This window comes from Bathycoccus prasinos (assembly GCF_002220235.1).
Source record: "Bathycoccus prasinos genomic : Chromosome_7".
Lineage (NCBI taxonomy): Eukaryota > Viridiplantae > Chlorophyta > Mamiellophyceae > Mamiellales > Bathycoccaceae > Bathycoccus > Bathycoccus prasinos.
In genome coordinates this window covers 747,787-769,598 of record NC_024002.1, presented here as the reverse complement: position 1 = coordinate 769,598, position 21,812 = coordinate 747,787, and the positions used below count along the sequence as shown (strand labels likewise).

Here is a 21,812-nt window from a genome sequence, read left to right as displayed (position 1 = left end):
AGTTCCCCGGGAGACGCCGGTCGAATCCTGCTAATGCATAGGACGGGGAGGCATCATGGACTGTTGCCCCATACCTGGCGCTGGTGGCGTCATTTGCTGAAAGCTTTGATTCATACCACCACCACCGTGCTGCGGCGCGCTCGCTCCGGTAGAATAGGCGCTCTGCACCGGGGCGTCGTCGTATTCCATCTCGCTCGGAGCGAACGACGTCACCGGCGGCGGTTTCGGCACCTCAGATTCGCGTCGACCACCTCCTCCGTACGGATCGTATGAGTTTGTACTACCACCAGGTGCTCCCGGCACGGAGGGCGGGGCGTAAAAACTCGTATTCGCCGAGCCTTGCGGCGGCAAATGCGCAGACGCCGGCACGGGCGGAGGCGCGCCGTAAAAGCTCGCGTCCGGATTCGTCGGCGGTGGTGGCATCGCCGGAGCAGACATTTGAGCCGGAGCTGGTGGAGGCGTAAACTGCGTTGGCGGAGGAGGCGGTGCGGCAGAGTAGCTCGGTGGCGGTTGAAACGGCTGTTGTTGCTGCTGCGGCGGCGGGGGAGCGGCGAAGGATGTGTTCATCATCGGGTTCATGGGCGGTACCCCACCACCGCCGCCGTAGGAGGACGGTTGCATCGGTGGCGGTTGACGGGAATACCCGTTCGAACGAGGCTGCTGGTGGTACCCTCCAGCGCTAGTACTACTCGCCGCTTTCGACTCCGAGGACGCGCGATCGATTCTTTCCCGCAACAACGCAATGTCCGCGTCTTCTCGACCGTTAATTCCAGCGCCTGGCGCCATATCCAAAAGCGCCAACGCTGACTTTAACTTGCCCGAACTCGCGAGACTTTCCGCTCTGGAAGACAAAAGTCGCGCAAACCCAGGCGTCGCTTGACTCAAGTTTGCCGCGCGCGATAACACGATGGCCTTCTCGAGCAACTGCCACTGCGCCTTCTTGCTCGTAAATTTGGACGACGTCGCGCTCCCTCGAGCGCGCATGGACCAGTGCTTCACGGCATTATCCACATCACCGGCACATACTCTGCACAAAGACGCCTCGTGCGGCATGTTTGCGGCTTGTAACTTCTCGGCGAGTTTCAAACTTAAATCATCCCACGCCTTGGCGTCCGAATACGTGCACAATATCGCCAAAGTCTCTCTCCAATTCGTAATCGGTTCCGATTCTACAAGCTTTTCTAAATTCGCAGAGGCAATGGACTCCGCAAACTGTAAATACCGTCGCGGTGATCTCTCTAAGTGACGCTTTTGTGCTCTTTGCCAAAGTTCTGGACCGGCGGAGGAGGCTAAAACTAACGCGTCTGCGAAACGACCCGCTTTTTCGCACGCTTCCACTGCACCATCGTAATCGCCGACGATGAGGCATCTCTCTATCTCTCTATCCGCCGGTTCGCGTTTCAACACGGGTGCAACTTTTTCTTGTTTTGTCTCTCGCTTCGGGGAGAGCGGCGTAGGTATGGTTGACTTTCGCGGCGACGCTAAACCGGATTGGTTCTTCACGTCTTCCCCTAATCCGTCAAAGAACGCGTTTTCGTCTTCAACAGGAGGTGGCGGCGCAACCATTTGCGATTGTTCGTCTAATCCCGAGGACGACGTCCCTGCGGTGTCATCATTTAAAGTTGCATTTTCTAAAGCGGCTTCGGTCAAGCGCATTTGTTTCGAGCGTTCCAAGTTCTTCAACGCGTCTGAAAAATTCAAATGTTCCAACATACGTCGTCGAGCGTCGTCGGAAAACAAAATCGACATGAACGCCCACGTTTCTTTATCTTCGCTAGAAATCGACGGGTCTTTGCTTTGCGAACGCGCGTCACACAACGCTTTCAATTGTTGTTCATCGTTTGATTTAATAGCCGCTTGAAATTCAGCGTCGATGTCGTTTTCTTCCGCGGCGTCACCACCGCCGTCCGAAACGCCCGCGAGAGAAGTGCCATGTCTCGCACCAGCACTCGCACTTCTACTCTCGTGCTCGTCCGAAACGTCCACGGTGGTGATTTTAACCACACCTGGATTATCGGACCCGAACGAGACGAGTTTACCGCCAAAACCAAACGAGGCGCCCGCCGGGCGTTTCATCCACTTTGGCGCTTTACGCATCGGCTCTCTCGGTTGTTGTTGGTGTTGCTGCTGTTGCGTTCCATTTTGCCCGTATTGTTGATGTTGGTGTTGATGTGCGCTTTGCTTACCGCAATCGTTCAAATTGTGAATGCTAATGGTCCCATCAAAACTTGCCGCGGAAATCTCCCCGGCGGTTTTCTTCGACCACTGCGCGTCAAAGTTCCAATTGGAACTCGCTGGAAACTCCGCCAAAACGCTGCCATCCTTCGCGTCCCACACCAAAGTCCTATTATCTTTACCACTCGACAACAACAAATCCCCATCGTGCGGCGACCAAGCCAAGGACAAAACCCCTTTCGTGTGCCCGACAAACTCGTTCGTCGGCGCGACGCTATTCCTCAAATCCCACACTTGTAACGAACATGACCTATCGTCATCGCTCGCCACAATCAACTGCGTCGCCACGTCTGGATTCCAACTAATCGCCGAACATCTTCTCTTTGACTGCGGATCTACAAACGAAATCACCGGTCTTTGCCTCTTCAAATCCCAGACCACGGTCGTCCCGCTCGTCGTCCCGCAACTCGCCAAAATGTGCGACACTTTCGTATTCCACTGAATCTGCGCGATTTCCCCGGTATGCGGTCCACTCGGTCCACTCACCAACGCTGGATATTTGCTCGGTTTCATCGGGTCGTTGATATCCCAAATGCTCAACTCCCCGTCTCGCCCGCCGCTCGCTAACAAGTTTGAGCTAAACGGATTAAAGTCTAATCCTCTCACCGCCCCAGCGTGCGCGTTTTGCAACGTCGTCAACACGCACCCGGACACTGAATTCGCCGCGGGTAAGTCCTCGTGATTTGCGCCGAAAAATGATGCACCGTTCTCCTCGTTCTCCTCTCTTTTCTTTTGTTTCTTCTGCATCATCATCGCGTTCGGATCGTACAATTGCACCGTCCCGTCCGCTAAACCGCCGGCTAAAATCCCCGCCGGTAACCGCTCGCTCACTTGATCGCCCCAGCACAATCTGTGGAACCGTTCGGTCACCGAAACGCCCGTCCCGACCATTTCGCATTCGTTCGTGTTCGAAGAAGAAGAATCAAAAGAAGAAGCGTTCGAATGATCCACCGAGAACACCTCTAAACTTGCCGTCGTGGAGAAGGAATCGTCCATCGCGCCGGCGACGGTTCCGCAGGCGATTAAAGTCGAGGTCGGGGAGAACGACGTCGTCGCGCATCGACGGATTGTTTTGTTGCCGCCCATTATATATAATACGCGCGTGTGTGTGTTATATAATAACTATAACAACAAGTTGTGAAGAGTGCAATTCGAACGACGATTCAAACGCTCATGATTTAGGGTTGTAGCTTCGCTTTCAATTACAAGGGTGCGGCAGCTTTAGGACGTGTACGTTTACCAAATGGAATTCTCTGATTCTGATTCTGATTCTGATTCTGATTCTGATACGTATAACTCTCCATCTTCGTATCGCCAACCGGGTGGGAGAGGACAGTCGTTGTCGAGGCAGTATTGTACACATTCGGGGTGGTAGTTCTTGCGCGCTTCTCGAACGGCGTCCTCGTCCCAAGGCGCTTTGGCGGTTTCGTGCAAGTACTTCAAACAGTCTAAGTGGCCGTTCTCGGCCGCCCACCGACACGCATCTTCGCAAAATTGATCAAACTTACGCTCAACAAGATATTCGAGTATATGAAGTTGACCATTTCCAGCCGCACAAGTGGCAGTATCCCAATCCCAAGACGCTTTGACTTCTTCGTGTAAGTATTTGAGTACCTCGAGATGACCGTTTTCGGCAGCACTTTCACACGCATACACATTGATAGGACACTCATTCGCAATGCAATACTTCACCATTTCCAGATTACCTTGATGTGCGGCCGTATTAATCGTCTTTTCATTCCACTCACACTTTTTCTCCTCTCGCGCCCACTTGAGCAACTCGAGTTTATTCGTTTCAGCAACTCTCCAGCAGAACCATGTTTGGTTCCACCAACCCGACCACAACGATTTATTCTCCCACACAAACTCCAAAGTCGATATCGACGACATCTCTTTCACTTCAAACTTCCATTTCAAATCCCCCTCACGAGATGATCTCTTAATCAACTTTCTCGTCTCCGTATTCACTCCGTACAAGAATTTCACATCCGTTCGATTCAATCTCGGAAGAATGTGTTTGAAACAAATGTCGTCGTTATTCACGATCAAATCCCACACGTCTCTCTCGCCCATCCGCCTTTTCTGCGCTCTCGTCCTCACCCCGAGAGTATTATACGCAGTAGCAGCAGCAGCAGAAGAAGAAGACTCCATGCTTTCGCGTCGTTTTGTGCTCTCTGATTCTTTAAACGCGCGAATATTTAAATGCGATTTCTTTTTTTTTTTGAAGGAAAGGAAAAGCGACCGTTTCGAAACAATTCGATTTTTGTCTGTCAGTCTGTCGTCCGCATCACTAAAGCACACGCACATAAACTTTGCGAGAAGAAGAAGAAGAAGAAGAACAATCTCATCTCGTTTTGAAATAATAATAATGACGACGAAAGAAGAGGACGAGGACGCGTTGCTCTACGGCGACGTCGGAGATTCCGACGACGAGGAGAAAGAGACGATAAAGAAAGTGCAAACGACAACAACAACAACAACGATTGATCGGAATGATGATGATGATGGAAACGATGATGATGCAGACAAAAAGGATGAAGATGTTGGAGATGAAAGGAACAAGAAGAAGAAGAAGGAGGAGGAGGAAAAAGACAACAACAACGAAGAGGAAGAGAGTAAGAAGAGTAAATCGGTATACGTAGCAAACTTAACGTGGTGGACGTCGGACAAGCAAATAGAACAGTTGGCGAGCGAATTCGGCATCACGAAATCCATCCAATTCTTCACGGAAAAGAAAAACGGGAAATCGAAAGGATGCGCGATCGTGGAGTTTACGAGCTCGCAATCGGCGTTACTGTGCGCGGAGAATTTGAATAAAAGGGCGATAGATGGGAAAGCGTGCGTGGTGACGCTCGCTCCGGTGGTTACCGCTCACTCGGCGAGCGGCGGTATCGGCGGGAGTACGATGATGATGCCGCGTGCGCCGCTCGGGCCGCCGCCAGATACGGCGTGGAAAGGTCCGGTGCCGACGAAAGGAGGAGGAGGACAAGGCGCGCCACCGGTAGTGATGTCGACGACGCAGGCGCAGTTGAACGCGCTGCAGCAGCAACAAAAGATGAAACTGTTGATGATGCAGCAGCAAATGAAGGCGAAGCTGAGCGGCGCGAAGCAGCAGCCAACCTCCTCCACCGCACCTACCGCCGCCTTTAGGAAAAACAACGAGAATAGTAATAATAATAGTCCACCGGCGACGACGACGACGAGAGAGCGACCGAACTCACCGCCGACGATGATGGCGGCAAAGCGTGTAGCCGCCGCCGTCCCAACGAAAGTTCCCTCCGCGCGAGGAGGACGCGGCGGCGGACGAGGTCAGAGAAACAGAGCCGAGTCCCCTCCCGCTGGTCTCATGGGAGGCAGAGGAGGAGGACGAAAGCGCGCTCGAAGATGACGATCGATGATGTTTTCGTCGTTTCTGCTCTCTTTATTAGTCAAGTTTAGTCGTCGGCGTTTGCATTTTTTTAGTAACAACTTTAGCAAGTCCTGTTCAAATTCGCCATAATTTAATACTACCAAACTCTTTCTCTCTCTCTCTCTCTGTGCGCTCGTTCATAAAACTACCACCAAAATGGGTTTAGACGGTTACGTCGGCGATTTCGAGGCGCAGCAAAGAGCCCGGCGATTGCAAGAAGAGCGCGACGAGCGCGTGAAAGAGCTCGAAATGCGAAAATCATCGAGCGGCGTTGGTGTCCCCGGGGCGCCTCCTCCCACCGCTGGCGGCTTCAACAACCGCTCTTCCCTGGTTGGTTTTCGAGGCTCCTCGACCGTGGAAGAGGAAAAAGCGTTCGCCAACCAATCCGTGGGCCTTCTCACCCGAGAAGAGTACGCCGAAAAGCAAGAGAAAGTCAGAGCGACGTTGGACGCAGAACGGAAGAGGAAAGAAGACGTGAAACGAGAAAAACGAGAACGAGAGAAAAAGAAAGAAAAAGAGAGGAAGAAAAAAGAGAAAAATTTACTCAGTTTTAACGACGACGGAGAAGAGGAGGAAGAGGAAGAGCAAGAGGAAGAGAAGAAGGTAAAGAAGAAGAAATGCGTGGGGATGAACCCAGACGCGGACAAATCTCACGTGCCGAACGCGCAAAACGAGGTGGTGAAAGAGGAGCGCCTGTTGCGCGAACACCTCGCGAGAGAGTTTTTGGAGAAGCGAGAGAAACAGATGGAGGAGAATTTGACGGTTACGTTTAGTTACTGGTCCGGAGGAGGTGGGAGGAGGTTTGTGACGGTGAAGCAGAAAGATACGGTGAGGACTTTTTTGAAAATTGCGATGAAGGATTTAGAGGATGAGTTTCGCGAGTTGAGTAAATTAGGCCCGGAGAGCATGATGTACGTGAAGGAAGATTGCATCATTCCGCACGAGTTGACGTTTTACGAGCTCATCTCGAGGAAAGCGAGAGGAAAATCTGGACCGCTGTTTCGTTTCGACGATAAGGAAGACGTGAGGGTAGTTGCAGACGCGACGGTTGAGAAGGAAGATTCCCATCCGGGAAAGATTTTCCACCGTTCTTGGTATGATAAGAACAAACACATTTTTCCGGCGAGCCGATGGGAAGTGTTTGATTTTTCCAAAGATTTTAGCAGCGCGTATACCATTCACGGAGGGATGGGCGAGAAGAAGGCTTGGGAACGATAGATAGATAGATAGATAGATGATTAGAAATTACAAATTACCGCAAACTTTCGTACATCGCTTCGATGACTGGTAAAAACGCCTCCTTCGCTTGCGGTCGTTTCAACTTAAACGTTGGCGTCATCAATCCATTCTCCACGGAAAATAACTCGCCGTGTAAGTGAATCCGTTTCGCGCGTTCAAATCCTTTCAACTTTGATTCGTTCGCAGCCTTATTCATGGAATTGAACACGGCTCTTTTAATCGCTTCGTTCTCGCACATGTCTCTTAGCGTCGGCGCGCCGCCGCCTTTCATCAATCCATTCGCTTTCGCGTATTGCGCTAGAACTTCCTCATCTGGGACGACAATGGCAACTAAGCTCGCTTGCAACGAATCGCCGTACACGAATGATTGCGCAACTAACGGCGACCGACCGTACGCGGCTTCAATCTTTTCCGGCGCGACGTATTCGCCTTGCGCCAATTTGAAAATGTTCTTCTTACGATCGATAATTTTTAACCGACCGCCGGGTAACATCATCCCAATGTCGCCGGTTTTCAACCACCCGTTAACTTCGTCCAAACACTCTCGCGTTTGCTCGTGCGATTTAAAGTAGCCGGCAAAAACTGATGGACCTCTCACGCACACCTCGCCTCGCGGGTACGGTTTATCGCTTTTCCTATAATTCATCTCGGGAACGTCGTCGAGTTTGATCTCGCAACACGGCGCCGGCGCGCCGACGTGACCAGTAGAGAAATCTCGTTCGTTCGTTTTGGAAATGACGCACGCGGATTCCGTCATCCCGTAACCTTCAAAAACGACCGCGCCAAAACATATCCGCAAGAACTCAATGACGTGACCGCCGATGGGTGCGGATCCAGAGGACATGTATCGCACGCGACCTCCCAATTTCGCTTTCAGTTTTGAAAACACGAGTTTTTCCCAAAACGGATTCGGAGGTTTGCCGTTTTCAAACGCGTATTTCTTACTCGCGTAGGCTTTTGCGAACAACATCCGAGCGATTGGCGATCCTTCCGCAACGCCGGCGTTCACTTTATCGTAAATTCTATTCCACAGTCTCGGGACGGAACAAAAAATAGTCGGCTTCAACGCTTGCACGTCGTCCAATAATCCGAGCACGTCGCCGCGATAGAATCCAACCGCAGCACCGCCCATAACGCACACCATAAACGTTACCCGTTCGTAAATGTGCGCCAAAGGTAAATACGACACGTGAATATCCCCGATCCCGATATTCAAATCGTACGAGTACCCGGCGGCGTTGGAGCATAAATTCAAGTGCGTCAACACGACGCCTTTCGGGTCCCCAGTGGTACCACTCGTGTAACAAATCGTCGCCACGTCGTTTTCGTGCGCTCTCACTGGCGCGACTGGTTTCGCGCTTCCTAAAATCAACACCTCCTCGAAAGTTTTAATCGTCACCCTCCCGTTGGCTGTTTTCGCCGGAATCGCCCCGGGCGGTCCGTTTTCGTTCCCGTACACGATGACGAATTTCACCGTCTCGCACCTGTGAATGACGTTCAAAAGCGTGTGCAAAACCACCTTCGAACACGCCACTCCGACGCACTCCGCGTGGTTTAAAATATACTCCACCGCGTCCGGTCCTAACGTATCGTACAAAGGCACGGACACGATATTCTGCCTCGTACACGCCGCCTCGCACGCCACCCACTCCGGTTGGTTAATCGAATACAAACCAAACGTCTGCGAGGACGTGCACCCTAACGCGGTTATCCCAGCCGCTATTTTTGTCCGAACGAGCTCAAAGTCTCCGTACGTGTTGAACTCGTACTTCCCCGGGTGTCCGGTACGTTCGTCCATCGAGCGCGTTCCTAAGAGAGGCCTGTTTGGATACTTCTTAAACGCGGATTCCCAGATATCCCCGAGCGTTTTGCAATCGTCGTCGGGAAACGGAAATCCGGTTAAAAGTTTGTCTTTATGTGATGCGTTTCGGTAGACGGTTTCTCCTTTCGAGAAGACTGGAACCGCGTCGAGCGAAGTTTCCTTCTTTTCATCTCTGTACGTAACGAACGAATTTTGAGACGAAGAAGAAGCCTGTTTCGGTGCCGAATGAGAAGACAAAGAAGAAGAAACAAAGTGGTTTTGGTCAGCGGCAGCGAAACGCAGAGAGAAAGAACAACGGAGAGAAGACGAAGAAGACGACGCCCAAACCGGGTCGTCGTCTTAAAAGCGCAACAAAAGAGAATCCGAGACGATGAGTCATCACGCAATCGAATTTAGTAGTAGTAGTAGTAGTTGCAACAAAAGCGAGTAATAAAAAAGGCACGGAATAAAATAATAACAACAAAAAGGGACGGGTGTTTCCTGTCGCACCATAATTTACTCTCTCTCTCTCTTTCCTTCTCTTTTCTTCGCAACAACAACAACAACAACGAGCGGTAACTGCTTTTGATGTAATTTTTCAGACGTGCGATTTTTCCTTCTTTTTTTTGCTTAGGGTGTCCAACCCTAATAAGAGCTCTTTTCTCTTCTCTCCTTTCTCTCCAATCCATCGTCTGTACAACTTTACGCGCACGGAAAGAGTGTTTATATAATACTACAGACTACGATTCGTTGCGAATTTATAGAACAAGAATAAAGCACACGAACAGACGCTAACGATGAAATTCAACCCAAACGTGTCCTCCTCTCGCCGCAAATCGCGCAAAGCGCACTTCACCGCGCCGTCCAGCGAGAGGCGTAAAATCATGTCCGCATCCTTGAGCCAAGAGTTGAAGAAGCAACACAACTGCCGATCGATTCCGGTGAGGAAAGAAGACGAAGTGAGAATCGTTCGAGGGTCGTTCAAAGGGAAAGAAGGGAAGGTTGTGCAAGTGTACAGGAAGAAGTGGGTGATTCACGTGGATAAGGTGACGAGGGATAAAGTTAATGGTACGTTTATTGAATCCGCTTTCATCTCGTTTTCTTCTAGGGTCAGTTTTGTCTCAAATCGTCGTCGTCTTTATCGTTTCTCTTTCTATTAAACAAGACTATACATGTGTAATAACACTAACGATTGAATCGATTGATATTATTAAAACAAATCACAGGCGCTTCCGTGCAAGTCGGCATCGACCCGTCCAAGTGTGTCATCACCAAGTTGAAGATGGACAAATCGAGAAAGGCGATTTTGGCGAGAAAAGGGTCGGCGGCGACCGAGGACGCCGAAATGGCTGATTAAACAAGAGTAAACGCGTTTAGTTAGCAGAGAGTTAAAGAGAGAGGAAAAAGAGAGTAGACAACAACGAGAGAGAGAATGCGATTTTAGATTTAAACACACTATTTCCCGCGAGATGATGATTACATCCTCATCGAGCGGAGAATATGCTTTTAAGAAGGTTTTTTTACTTGCGTCAAAATGAGTTCAAGAAACCGAAAGTATATTGTCGACGTTTTGTCCTCCGCGGGCGCGAAACGCTTTGCTGTTCCGAGTAGCACGGAATAAGCGAGTTTTCGCGCTTGTGCGTGACACGTCGAAGGCCCAATTTGTGACTCGAAGCCATTCAAACTCGGAAAGTCACGCGCGTGCACGCCCGAAAAGCTTGCCAAACGAGGCGAGCGTTGTCATGATGAGACGTGTACGCGTTGGTTTTTTATACGTTACGTTACGCTTAAACGCTGCTGCTTTTTCCAAATCTGTTCGTTTTTTGTTTTCTCTCGTTCTATTCTTTGTCTTAATCTATCTCTACTCGCTACACTTGTCCTCTCGTCCGAGGACGTTTCTTATCGGTGCGCCCGCGCAAGAAAGCATCTCCAAAGTTCATTTCTGTGCATCATTTGCTCTTGGACGACCCCGAGAGAGGAAGAAATCTCTCGTCCTCATCGAATTCGTCCGTAAAACACACGAAATCATCTCAAGATTCCTTTTCTTCGTTTCTCTCTTTTTTCCTCCGTTTCGCGAGTTCCATCGGCGGAACGAACTTGGAACCAATCAGCGGGACCTTTTCAACGATTGGCACCTTCTCCCAAACGAAGTGCATCAGTTTCTTTCCGTATTTAGATACAGAGAGCAAGAGGAACGGGAGGAGAGATTCGAGCGGGACGCAGCATCCTCCGATACATATCACGGTCATTGTTTTACGTACTCTGCGGCGTGTTTTCTTCTTCGGTTTTGCGGGTTTCTGCGCAACAGGGAAGTTTTTGTTTTGTGCAGGGAAAATTCAAATATCTTCCTCAGAAAGAGAGCTCTTTGTTGTGTGTTATAATGAGAGAGAACACGCGTAAGAACAACACACAAAGGATCGCGTCGTCTTCTGGGGAAGGCGTCGTGACGAGAATGCGGAAGATGGAGGTCAGTCAGAGAGATTCTTTGTGGGATGTGGTCGTGAAGTGGGACGATATTTGTTTCAAACATATTCTCCCGAGGTTGAATGCGACCGATCTTAAATTCTTTTACGAGGTGAATACGGAGACGAGAAAGTTGATTAAGAGATCATCTCGCGCGAAAGATTTAAAAAAGAAGTTTTATATTGGAGAGATGTCGTCGATATCGACTTTGGAGTTTGCGTGGGAGCATAAATCGTTGTGGCCGAGTCTCTTGAAAGACAAAACATATTTCTGCTGGGAAGTTGCTTCCACGAATAAACTCGAGTTGCTCAAGTGGGCGAGAGAAGAGAAAAAGTGTGAGTGGGATGAAGAGACGATTAATATGGCCGCAGGACAAGGTAATCTGGAAATGGTAAAGTATTGCGTTACAAATGAGTGTCCTATCGATGAGATGGCGTGTGCAGAAGCTGCCGGAAACGGTGATCTCGAGGTACTCAAATACTTACGCGAAGAAGTCAAAGCGCCTTGGGATTCGGAAACTGCCGCTGGGGCGGCTGAAAGTGGTCATCTTCACATACTCGAATATCTTGTTGATCGTAAGTATGATGAATTTGACGAATGGGTGTGTCTGTGGGCGGCCAATAAAGGCCACTTAGACTGTTTGAAGTACTTGCACGAAACCGCCAAAGCGCCTTGGGACGAGGACGCCATACGCTCCGCGCACGAGGAAAACCAAACCGAATGTGTACAATACCTCCTCGACAACAACTGTCCTCTCCCAATCGAATGGCGATACGACGACGGAACGTTATACGACGAGTTCTACCAACAGGTCGGATTAAGAGAGCAATAGATAGTTCATTTAGAAATAGTTTAAATATAAACCACATCCGCTCGCATATTCTTCACATTTTTCACTCTCGTTTTGCACACATTCGGTCTCAAATGGAGGAACACCACCAACTCCGGGGCGACGACGACGAATCGCATCGCAACAACCAAACTCACTCCCGATGCACACCTCGAGACAGTGCTCTCCCCCCTCTCGATTGGCACGTGTACTTCCCGAACGTGGAGTACGACGTCACGTCCGATCGACGGTGCGAGCTCGCGAGCAAATTGATCGACGCGTTTTGTCTCGCAACGAACGGGGCGGAATTATTCGACCAGGTAATCATTATATATTGTGTCTTCTCGCGCAGAGACGAGACGAAAAGAGACCTCTCTCTCCCTCTCTCTTTCTCTCGCGTTGGGTGTCTTCTCGCGCGACGTAAACGACGATCTCGAGCTCTTTCATTCGCTTTAATTTTAAGATTTTCAAAAGCGGAAACGACAGCTCTTTCTCTCTCTCTCTCTGCGATAAACTACCATTTTACGATGTTGACTCTCTCTCTCTCTTTTCATCTCTCAAATAAAAAACGACTGCAGACGAAAGCGTTGCACGCGAAATCCATCGTGATTCCGTTCGATTATAAAGCGTTGAAACGTGTACTCGGCGATCGAGTTCCCGATTTGTTCCACGCGCTCGACTTGGCGCCGGACGAAGCGTTTCAAGCGTTGGCGTGCGCTGCGCACGAGTGTTTATTTTATAGCTTACCGAAAGAAGAAAGAGGACGGTTGATCGCGAGTGGGTTTAAGGAGAAGGCGTTCGAAGGTGTGGTGCTGGCCAACGGTGAAAACGACGAGATGATTTCGCGACGAAATAATCGGAACGTCATCGGGAAGGAGTGTAAAGTGACGTGCCACGTGTATAACTTTTCGAGCAAGTTTAAAGTGAGAGATTTTCGAGAGTTGAAATCCAGTTGGCTCGGACGGGTCGTGCAGTTGAAAGGGGTCGTCCAAAAAGCAGACGCGACGAAACCACTGTGTAAGTCTATATTTTTCAAGTGCGAGCAGTGTAAAGAGTCGATTCTGGTGACTTTGGATAAGAGCGGGAATTTCAAGGCGCCGGCGAACTGCGAGACGCCCAAGTGTCGAGGGAAGAAAGGATTTACGCCGGATTTCGAGAGAGCGACGACGGAAGATTGGAGGCGGGTGACGCTGAGAGAAGAGCCGAATTTAGGGAGCGGGGAAGGGATAAGCAGCAGCTCGGACGAAGAAGAAGATGATGATGAAGAAGAAGAATTTGACGAGGAGGAAGAGGAAGAGGAAGATTTTGAACCACTCGATGACGACGAGGAAGGAGGGAGAAAGAAAAAGAAGAGGAGTAAACAAAAACGACGAAAATCGGCGGACGAGTTAGACGCGCGAACGCTCGATCGGGCACCGAAGCACATCGAGTGCGAGCTTTCGGAAACGTTAGTCGATCGCATAGAGACCGCGGGCGAACGCGTGCAAGTGTGCGGCATCGTCCGAAGAGAAGAGTGCGAAGAGCAACGAGGGACGTCTGTTTTAGGCGGCAAGAAAACCGGGTCGGCGATACAACGGTTATACGTAGACGCGGTTTCTGTCATGCCATCAGCCTCTGCTACTGGTAGTGCTGGTGCTGGTTACCAAACGACGAATAACAATCAAACGAGTACGACCAACCGCAAAACGGAAACGTACCAAGAAATAGTTAAATTTAGCGAACGCTGCGCGGACGACCGTTTGAGAGTTTTGGTCAAATCTTTGTGTCCGTCGATTTACGGGCACGAAATTGTCAAGTGCGGCTTGCTTTTGTGCTTGTTCGGTGGCGTAAGAAAAGCCGATAAGAGCAGTAAAAGAAGCAAAAACAGTAGCGGTAAAAACAACAATAAAGAAAACAACAACGCAAACAGCGTCGGCGCGGAGACGAGCTTTGACAACGACAAAGAAAACGAAGAAAACGAAGGGCGCCAAAACGAAAGTCAACGAGTGCATCAGAAACGACGCAGAAGTTCGTTAAACGCGCGGGAACAGCACCAACATAAAAACCACGGTGCCGCTGGAAACGAAACCTTCGCTCGAGGCACCTCGCATTGTCTCGTCGTCGGTGACCCAGGCATGGGTAAATCGCAAATGCTCCGCGCCGCTTCGCGCGTAGCGCCGTTGGCAATACACGTGAGTGGTAAATCCGCCTCGACTGCAGGTTTAACCGCGACTGTGTCTCGAGATCCAACATCCGGCGCGCCAACGTTCGAAGCCGGTGCAGTTGCGTTAGCGCACGGCGGCGTCTGTTGCGTGGATGAGTTTGATAAAATGAAATCCGAACACGCCAGCTTACTCGAAGCCATGGAACAGCAAAGAGTCTCGGTGAACAAAGGCGGCGCCAGGGCGTCTTTACCCGCGCGAACGACCATTTTAGCCGCGGCGAACCCGCATAAAGGGCGATACGATCGATCGAAAAGCGTTCGGGAAAACTTGAAGATGTCCGCGCCATTACTCTCGCGATTCGATTTAGTCTTTGTGCTCACGGACGATCCGGACGAAGAGAGAGACAAGCGCATCGGCGACAACGTGACGCGATTGTGCGGAGGACGAAAAGTCGACGAAAGAACCGGGAAAACCACGAATTTAACGTTTGCGGAGAAGTTTCAGTTGGAGCGAAACAAAAGACGCGAAGCCGAAGCCGCCGCTGCTCTAACGCAACAGCAACGAAGCTCCGTGTCGGCGAGCGAAACGATTTTAACGTCGGCGAAGAAGCAAGCGTCGCAGCGCGTGTTCTCGTTGAACAAGCAAGAAGCATCACCAGATGCCGTCGCTCTGATGAACCTCCCGCCACCGTCCTCGTCTCTTCGCGACGGTGTCGGTTTAAAAGAATACCTCGAACGTAAATCTGAAGAGGACGTCGACGACGACGATAAAGACGCTCTTTATGCAGACTACAAGCGCACCTCCTACGACGACATGCACTCAAAAGACGGCATCGTCTCCACCTCTTTCATGCGGAAATACGTCCGCTACGCGAAAAAATACGTCCACCCAACCCTCTCCTCCGACGCGAAAGAAGTCATCAAAGCCTTCTACCTGGAATTGCGCAAAAACGCGCCCATCAACGACTCCGCTCCGGTGACCGCTCGACAACTCGAGTCGCTCGTCCGCCTCTCCGAAGCTCGAGCTCGAGTCGATTTACGCGAAATCGTCACCGACCGCGACGCCATGGACGCCGTCGAACTCTACTCCCTCTCCATGGCCGACGTCATGCGCGACGACTCCGGAAGGCTCGGCGCGTTTGGCAAACGCACCGGCGTTTCCGGAAAGCGCAAAAACTTCCGCGTCTTCATCGACGCCGTAAACGCCGCCACTCGAAACAAAGGTAACGCGTACTTCTCCGTCGGAGAGTTGCACGCGTTAGTCGAACAAACGCGATTGGATGGAATTAAAGACATCGACGCTTTCATCGAGGCGCTCAATTTAGCCGGCGAGTTGCTCAAGTGCGGACGATTGTACAAAAGTGCAAGCAGCTCTGCTGTTTAATACTATGAATAAGAACAAACGAACGCGATTGGATGGAGTTAAAGACATCGACGCTCTCATCGATTTAGCCGGTGAGTTGCTCAAGTGCGGTCGATTGTTCAAAAGCGCTTCAAGCAGCTCTGCTGTTTAGTACTACTACAGAAGCATTTGTGCTCATAAAATTTGCACGTTTACTGAAGTACTTTACCATCACAGAAGTAAACGCGAGATGGCGTCGTCGTCGTATACGTCGTCGTCTTTTCTTCGCCCCGTCGTCCTCTTTTCAAAAAGTTCTTCTTCTTTGTCTTGTACTTCTCAGCCCGCGAGGTTGATGAAGATGAAACGACGGCCAAATGCATCAGGAAGAAGGCAACAACGCGCAAACGCTTCCTCCTCCTCCTCCAAAGAAGAAGAAAAGACGGAGAAGACAAAAGTCGTCGTTCTCACTCGAGAGGCGGGCAAAAACGAGCAGATGCGAAAGATTTTAGCATCGATTGATGAGGATAAAGACAACGAATTCGTGGTCGAAACGCTCGAGATGCCTCTGGTGGAATCGAAGCGAAACGAGGAAGAGGCGAAAAAATTAGTCGATTTATTGAAATCGAAAACGTTTCGATGGATTATAGTGACCTCACCGGAAGCGGCGAACGTGTTCGCGAAAGCGTGGGCAGACGCCGGGAAACCGGAAGGGTTGAACATTGGAACCGTGGGAGGCGGGACGACGAGAGCGTTGCCGACGAAGGAGGAGATGAAGTGGGCGAGACTGTTTACGCCGTCGAAAGCGTTGGGGGAGGTGTTGGCGGAAGAGTTGCCGTTGGATATAATAGACGGTGATAACGAGAGTAGTAATAGCGAAAGTACCGATAGTAATAGAGAAGTTTTATACCCGTGCTCGAAGAAAGCGGCGAAAACGATCGAGAACGGGTTGAGTTCTCGAGGCTTCATCGTGACTCGATTGAACACGTACAGCACGGAACAAGTCACGAATATACCGAAAGAGGTCCTCGAGCGAGCCGTGGACGCGAGCGTGGTGACGTTCGGAAGCCCGAGCGCGGTAAAAGCGTGGAAAAATTTGACTTTGGAGTTGTTAGAGGAGAGAGGCGGGAAACACCCGACGTATGCGTGCATCGGGCAAACTTCCGCCAACGCGTGCGAAGATTGCGAGTTGCCAGACGTCTGGCACCCGGAAGACCCGGGCATGGAAGGGTGGGCCGAAGTCGTAAAATTATGTTTAGAACAAGACGAGAGCGAGAAGTGGCGAGGTGTATTTTGACGACGGACGATGAGATGCGTATACATCTCAAATTGAGTTAGTTGTTGGAGTTTTCTCATCACTTATGTACACTGTTGTTGGTTTCAAAATAATATATGTATACATACAAATGCGTCATTCCGCGCGCGACGGATGCGTGTAAACTCATCGACGACGTAAACGACGAATTTACGAACTCTCCGCGAGGGCGCGCGGGTCCTTAAATGGACAACAACGTGTTCGTTCACGGCCACGGCGCCGGTAAATCCTCCTCGAATCCTCTTCCCGTCGATCGATGACCCCACGCCAACTCAAACTTCCCATCGCTGGTCTTCTTGAAAAAGCACGACTGCGTGTACACGTCTTCGTTCTTCGTCTGTTTGTAATCAAAGCTCGACTTCGCGATCAACACCGCGTACGCGCAATCTTGCATCACTTCCACGTGCTTAATTTCGACCAATTCCGTCTTCGCTTCCGTGATGTCTCCCGACGACATCATCTCAACCATGATCTCTTTACTCGCCGGGTTCCCGCTCGGGCGAATGAACCACGCGTTTTGGGGCATTTTCGCGAGGAATTCTTCTTTGTTCGCGGTCGTTAACTGGTCTTTGATCAGTTCACGGAGTTGCGTTTCTTCGGTCGACATTTTGCTCGTTGTTGAAAAGCTTTTCTTGGTTGTTGTTGATCTTTGTCTCGGAGAACGAGCGGAAAAAGAGCGGTTTTTGAGTTGTCGCGATGCCGAGGCGAGCGCGAGTGAAACGGAGCGCAAGGTTGTGATCGATGGTGACATGTATATCACGCGAGGAAGTGAGGAATATTAATATTCTCTTCAGAGTCTTTCCCGGAACAAAAGAAGGATGTCCTCTCGTGAAGAATACTCGACGGAAGAGGAACACGAGAGACTGCGAAAGGCTCTCGCATTGCTCGAGAGTAAACCTTTGCATTTGTGGCGTTTGTTCAGGGAGGCGTCGCTGAATGGCGGCGCGTGTCGCGATATCGTGGAGAAGCACGTGATGTGTAAACTCAACGGGACGGATCTCAAATTCTTTTACGAGGTGAATGGAGAAACGAGAAAGTTGATTAAGAGATCAACTCGCAAGGGAGAGTTGAAAGAGAGGTTTAAAGTGAGAGAGATGTCGTCGGTATCGACTTTGGAAGTTGCGTGGGAGAATAGGGATAATAAATCGTTGTGGTCGGGGTGGTGGGACAAAACATGGTTCTGCTGGAAAGTTGCTAAAACGAATAAACTCGAGTTGCTCAAGTGGGCGAGAGAAGAGAAAAAGTGTGATTGGAATGAAAGGACGATTGATGCGGCCGTACGTCAAGGTAATCTGGAAATGGTAAAGTATTGCGTTGCAAATGAGTGTCCTATCAATATGAACGCGTGTGCATATGCTGCCCAAGGCGGTCATCTCGAGGTACTCAAATACTTACACGAAGAAGTCAAAGCGCCTTGGACTTCGGGTACTGCCTCTTTCGCGGCTGAAAGTGCTCAACTTCACATACTCGAATATCTTTTTGAGCGTAAGTATGATAAATATAGCACAGGTGCGTGTGCGTATGCGGCCAAGAACGGTCACTTAGACTGTTTGAAGTACTTACACGAAACAGCCAAAGCGCCTTGGGACGAGGACGCCGTACAAGGAGCGCACAAGAAAAACCACACCGAATGTGTACAATACCTCCTCGACAACAACTGTCCTCTCCCAATCGAATGGCGATACGACAACGGAACGTTATACGACGAGTTCTACCAACCGGTCGGATTAGGAGAGCAATAGATAGTTCATTTAGAAATAGTAATTAAATACCCACGTCGAGCGTAATCTTCACATTTTTTCCTCTCAAGAGTCAAAAGACACATCACACTTTGAGAGAATATTATTCTTCCATGAGCTCAACTGGTACGCCCGGCGTCGGCACGGTCATGCTCGCCATCCCGAGTAAAAAGGTGCGACACTAAACACCGCTTTGTTGTCTTCTTTCCTCCTGATTTCTTCCTCGACGACGACTCTTCGTTCTTTTTGTTTGTTTGCGCGCGCGGGGAAACGAATCGGAAAGGCACCCTCGATTACTGACACTCACGCACGTCTCTTTCTCCCTCTGTTCTTCACTCGTTCTCTCGCACGCGTGGCAATGCGCAACATTTAGGGTGAGTTTGTGGACATAACGACCCCGCTGGAAAAATACATCGCGGAAACCTTCGGCGCGGAAGAGTTGACGCACGCGGAAAGTTCCATCTCGAAATTCGCCCAAATTCGAGACGCCTCCGTGGCATCGACGAACGCGGCGAGCGTGACGGAGGAGACAATTTCAGAACGGCACGCGGAACACATGGAGAATTACTGCAGGTATTACGCCGCGGTGACGGTTTTTGGGAGTCGGTTTCAAGTGAGAGATGATTTTGGATTGAATTGTGGAAAGAGTAGTACTACGAGTACAGCGGCGAATACATCGAGCGAGGAGAACAACGGAGAGTACGAGGACGAAGGGACGAGGACGGGGTTGCATTTACCGTTCGAGTGGAAGGACGCGTTCGCACCTGCGGGTGGCGAGAGGAAAATTGCCGCGAGTTCATCCATCGCGAAGGAGAAATTAGCCATGCTGTATAATTTAGGCGCGTGCGAATCCGCGTTGGCGGCGAAAAGCGATCGATCGACGTTGGACGGGTTGAAAGTCGCTTCCGCGGCGTTTCAAAGAGCGGCGGGGTATTTTCAGTTTTTAGGTCAGTGTGATGATGGGAAGAAAGTGAACGAAACCATGAGTGCGGGGAGTGGCGAACCGACAGCAGCGACGGCGACGGCGACGACTGGGATTGATCGCATTGAAGCCGATTTGAGCGGCAAGATGGCGGCGATTTTAGTCGCTTTGTGTTTAGCGCAAGCGCAAGAGAGCGTTTTTGAGGCGGCGAAATTGAGCGATAAATCGAACGGCGTGTTAGCGAAGTTAGCCATCGCGTGCGCGGATTTGTACGAAGAAGTGCACGAGAAACTGTCGTCGTCGTTGCGAGGCAATCCGAAAGCACCGGTGACGCAAGAGCGGTACGTGCCTAAAATGTGGGCGACGACGACGTTTATTAAAGCGGCTATATTCAACGCCGAAGCGACTGCGAGAGTTTGTGAAACGCTCGTGAACGACGAGGAAACAATCGGGTCGGCGATTACTTTGTTGACGCGATCGAAGGAGCGCTTGGAATCGGCGTTGAGACGAGCGGAGATTCCCACCGCGCCGAAACCCCCAAAGCTGGTCGTGGAAGCCGCCGAAAATATTTTGAGAGATTCGATTAAGTTTGAACTCGGAAAAGCGGTGAGAGATAACGAGTGCGTGTATATGGCCAAAGTTCCATCATACGAAGCGTTGCAGCGCTTACACGACGACGCGAGCGAGAAAGTGACCAACCCGTTGCACTCAAAGTTCGGGGCGAAGATGGTCAAGCCGACATCGGGTGCAGACATCGAAGTTTTCCTCGATCCTTCGAATAAAGACGACGTGAGCGCGTTGTTTGCGCGCATTGTACCGGAAGATTGCGCGAGCTCGGCTTCTTTATACGCGGATAAAGTCGACCGACTTGTTCGCGAACAACTCGAACAACTCGCGTTTGCCTCGGACGAAGCGAGAGTCGCGCTGCGCGAAATGGAACTTCCCGAAACGTACAACGCGTTAAATCGACCGATCCAACTTTCCGAGGAATTAGATGCGGAGGTGAAATTCTTTCGCGATCAGGATGGTGGTATCGACGCCATGCGCGAAACGTTGTCGTTTTCCCGAGACGTTTCGAAACATTGCGAAACGGAACTGGAGGAAATCACGTCTCTTCTAGATATCGAAATGAAAGCGGACGGTGCCGCTCGAAACGCGTACGGTTCGCACAAATATCGCGCGTTACCATCAGATGCGGAAACCACCCGATGGCGACGCGATTTAGAAACTTTTGTGAACAACTCCAAACTCGCCGCCGAATCGGACGAGAAGTTACGATCCGAATTCGCTCGGTGCGAACCGATTTTGCAAATGACCACTTCAGAAAGCATCGCACAAAACGCCCCAAAATTAGAACCGCCGATGCTTCTTGTTGAAGATGCGGAAAGTTTAGCTAAAGAGGTCAGATTAGGATTAGAAAGAATTGAACGAATAGGTCGCGAACGAGAGGAAATTGAAGACGCTATGAAAGCGGTGAAAGCGAGCGATGATATTTTACCGACGCTGGTTGGTAAAATGAAATCGTCCGTCGATTCAGAGACCGCGCAAGGTAAGATATTCAGCGATGAACTTGGAAAGTACGACGAATTAATTGCCGCGGCGCAGAATAACACGTTCGCGCAAGCCGATGCGTTGGCGGAACTGAGGAAGAGTTACATCAAATTCAGCGACATGTACAACGTCTCCTCTCTTCGCGAGAAGGAAATCAAGAGAGACAACACGTTGCGTGAAGCGTTGCGGATTGCAGCAGAATTGTCGCGAGGGATACAGCAAGGCGTTCGCTTTTACGGCGGATTTTCGGATGCCATTGAAAGTCTGAAGAACGAAGTCAAAGTGTGGTGCGAAAATCGCGAAAACGAACGGAAACGTATCGTCGAACGGTTACGAAGAGAAGAAGAAGAGGAGGCGGAACGAGCGAGGATGGCGGAAGAAGTTAGAATAAAGACCGAGCAGATGCGCGTACAGAACGAACGGAGCGTGGCGCATGCAACAGTAACGACCAGTTACTACCCTGGTTCGGAGTATCCGGCACATCATCAACTACAACAGCAACCGCCGCCGCCCTCGAGCTATTACCCGCCGCCGCCTCAACAACAACAACAACACTATCCGCCAACGCAATCATCCTATTATCCTCCGCAACAACAACAACATCATCAACAACAACAACACTATCCGCGTCATCCACCTCCGCCCGCGGACGATGGGTATTATAACCCAGGTGGAGATGAGGGAGGAAATTTCTCCGCGTACGATTTACCTTCCGCCCCTCGAGGAAGATGAGGAGCTTTTTGCAAAAAAAATTAGGTGTTTGGAATTTAGATCAAATGTGTTCAAATGAAAATTACAACAATGTATATCAAACAACAATCGTCGCA

General features: G+C 50.4%; 12 protein-coding genes across 12 annotated transcripts; 8 read left to right on the top strand and 4 right to left on the bottom strand.

Annotated features, from left to right (window-relative positions):
* Window positions 1-30: 30 nt before the first annotated feature.
* Bathy07g03860 (predicted protein) lies at window positions 31-3,321 on the bottom strand (the record flags this gene model as incomplete). The annotated part of the gene is made up of 1 exon (XM_007512197.1): window positions 31-3,321. The coding sequence occupies one exon, from the start codon at window positions 3,319-3,321 to the stop codon at window positions 31-33; it is 3,291 nt and encodes a 1,096-aa protein (XP_007512259.1).
* A 150-nt stretch (window positions 3,322-3,471) lies between these two features.
* Window positions 3,472-4,386, bottom strand: Bathy07g03850 (the record flags this gene model as incomplete). The annotated part of the gene is made up of 1 exon (XM_007512248.1): window positions 3,472-4,386. The coding sequence occupies one exon, from the start codon at window positions 4,384-4,386 to the stop codon at window positions 3,472-3,474; it is 915 nt and encodes a 304-aa protein (XP_007512310.1).
* Window positions 4,387-4,603: 217 nt separating this feature from the next.
* On the top strand, window positions 4,604-5,623 carry Bathy07g03840 (predicted protein; the record flags this gene model as incomplete). The annotated part of the gene is made up of 1 exon (XM_007512113.1): window positions 4,604-5,623. One exon carries the CDS (start codon window positions 4,604-4,606, stop codon window positions 5,621-5,623), a length of 1,020 nt encoding a protein of 339 aa, XP_007512175.1.
* A 177-nt stretch (window positions 5,624-5,800) lies between these two features.
* Bathy07g03830 (predicted protein) lies at window positions 5,801-6,789 on the top strand (the record flags this gene model as incomplete). The annotated part of the gene is made up of 2 exons (XM_007512138.1): window positions 5,801-6,738; window positions 6,783-6,789. 2 exons carry the CDS (start codon window positions 5,801-5,803, stop codon window positions 6,787-6,789), a joined length of 945 nt encoding a protein of 314 aa, XP_007512200.1.
* A 107-nt stretch (window positions 6,790-6,896) lies between these two features.
* On the bottom strand, window positions 6,897-9,197 carry Bathy07g03820 (predicted protein; the record flags this gene model as incomplete). Its single annotated transcript, XM_007512193.1, has 2 exons — window positions 6,897-8,915; window positions 9,195-9,197. The coding sequence occupies 2 exons, from the start codon at window positions 9,195-9,197 to the stop codon at window positions 6,897-6,899; spliced, it is 2,022 nt and encodes a 673-aa protein (XP_007512255.1).
* A 284-nt stretch (window positions 9,198-9,481) lies between these two features.
* Bathy07g03810 (60S ribosomal protein L26) lies at window positions 9,482-10,041 on the top strand (the record flags this gene model as incomplete). Its single annotated transcript, XM_007512077.1, has 2 exons — window positions 9,482-9,752; window positions 9,911-10,041. 2 exons carry the CDS (start codon window positions 9,482-9,484, stop codon window positions 10,039-10,041), a joined length of 402 nt encoding a protein of 133 aa, XP_007512139.1.
* Window positions 10,042-11,145: 1,104 nt separating this feature from the next.
* On the top strand, window positions 11,146-11,979 carry Bathy07g03800 (predicted protein; the record flags this gene model as incomplete). Its single annotated transcript, XM_007512217.1, has 1 exon — window positions 11,146-11,979. The coding sequence occupies one exon, from the start codon at window positions 11,146-11,148 to the stop codon at window positions 11,977-11,979; it is 834 nt and encodes a 277-aa protein (XP_007512279.1).
* Window positions 11,980-12,071: 92 nt separating this feature from the next.
* Window positions 12,072-15,503, top strand: Bathy07g03790 (DNA replication licensing factor MCM8; the record flags this gene model as incomplete). Its single annotated transcript, XM_007512244.1, has 1 exon — window positions 12,072-15,503. One exon carries the CDS (start codon window positions 12,072-12,074, stop codon window positions 15,501-15,503), a length of 3,432 nt encoding a protein of 1,143 aa, XP_007512306.1.
* Window positions 15,504-15,711: 208 nt separating this feature from the next.
* On the top strand, window positions 15,712-16,755 carry Bathy07g03780 (uroporphyrinogen III synthase; the record flags this gene model as incomplete). The annotated part of the gene is made up of 1 exon (XM_007512126.1): window positions 15,712-16,755. The coding sequence occupies one exon, from the start codon at window positions 15,712-15,714 to the stop codon at window positions 16,753-16,755; it is 1,044 nt and encodes a 347-aa protein (XP_007512188.1).
* Window positions 16,756-16,978: 223 nt separating this feature from the next.
* On the bottom strand, window positions 16,979-17,380 carry Bathy07g03770 (predicted protein; the record flags this gene model as incomplete). Its single annotated transcript, XM_007512010.1, has 1 exon — window positions 16,979-17,380. The coding sequence occupies one exon, from the start codon at window positions 17,378-17,380 to the stop codon at window positions 16,979-16,981; it is 402 nt and encodes a 133-aa protein (XP_007512072.1).
* Window positions 17,381-17,591: 211 nt separating this feature from the next.
* Bathy07g03760 (predicted protein) lies at window positions 17,592-18,515 on the top strand (the record flags this gene model as incomplete). The annotated part of the gene is made up of 1 exon (XM_007512177.1): window positions 17,592-18,515. The coding sequence occupies one exon, from the start codon at window positions 17,592-17,594 to the stop codon at window positions 18,513-18,515; it is 924 nt and encodes a 307-aa protein (XP_007512239.1).
* Window positions 18,516-18,625: 110 nt separating this feature from the next.
* Bathy07g03750 (vacuolar protein-sorting protein bro1) lies at window positions 18,626-21,717 on the top strand (the record flags this gene model as incomplete). Its single annotated transcript, XM_007511871.1, has 2 exons — window positions 18,626-18,685; window positions 18,886-21,717. The coding sequence occupies 2 exons, from the start codon at window positions 18,626-18,628 to the stop codon at window positions 21,715-21,717; spliced, it is 2,892 nt and encodes a 963-aa protein (XP_007511933.1).
* Between the last annotated feature and the right edge of the window lie 95 nt (window positions 21,718-21,812).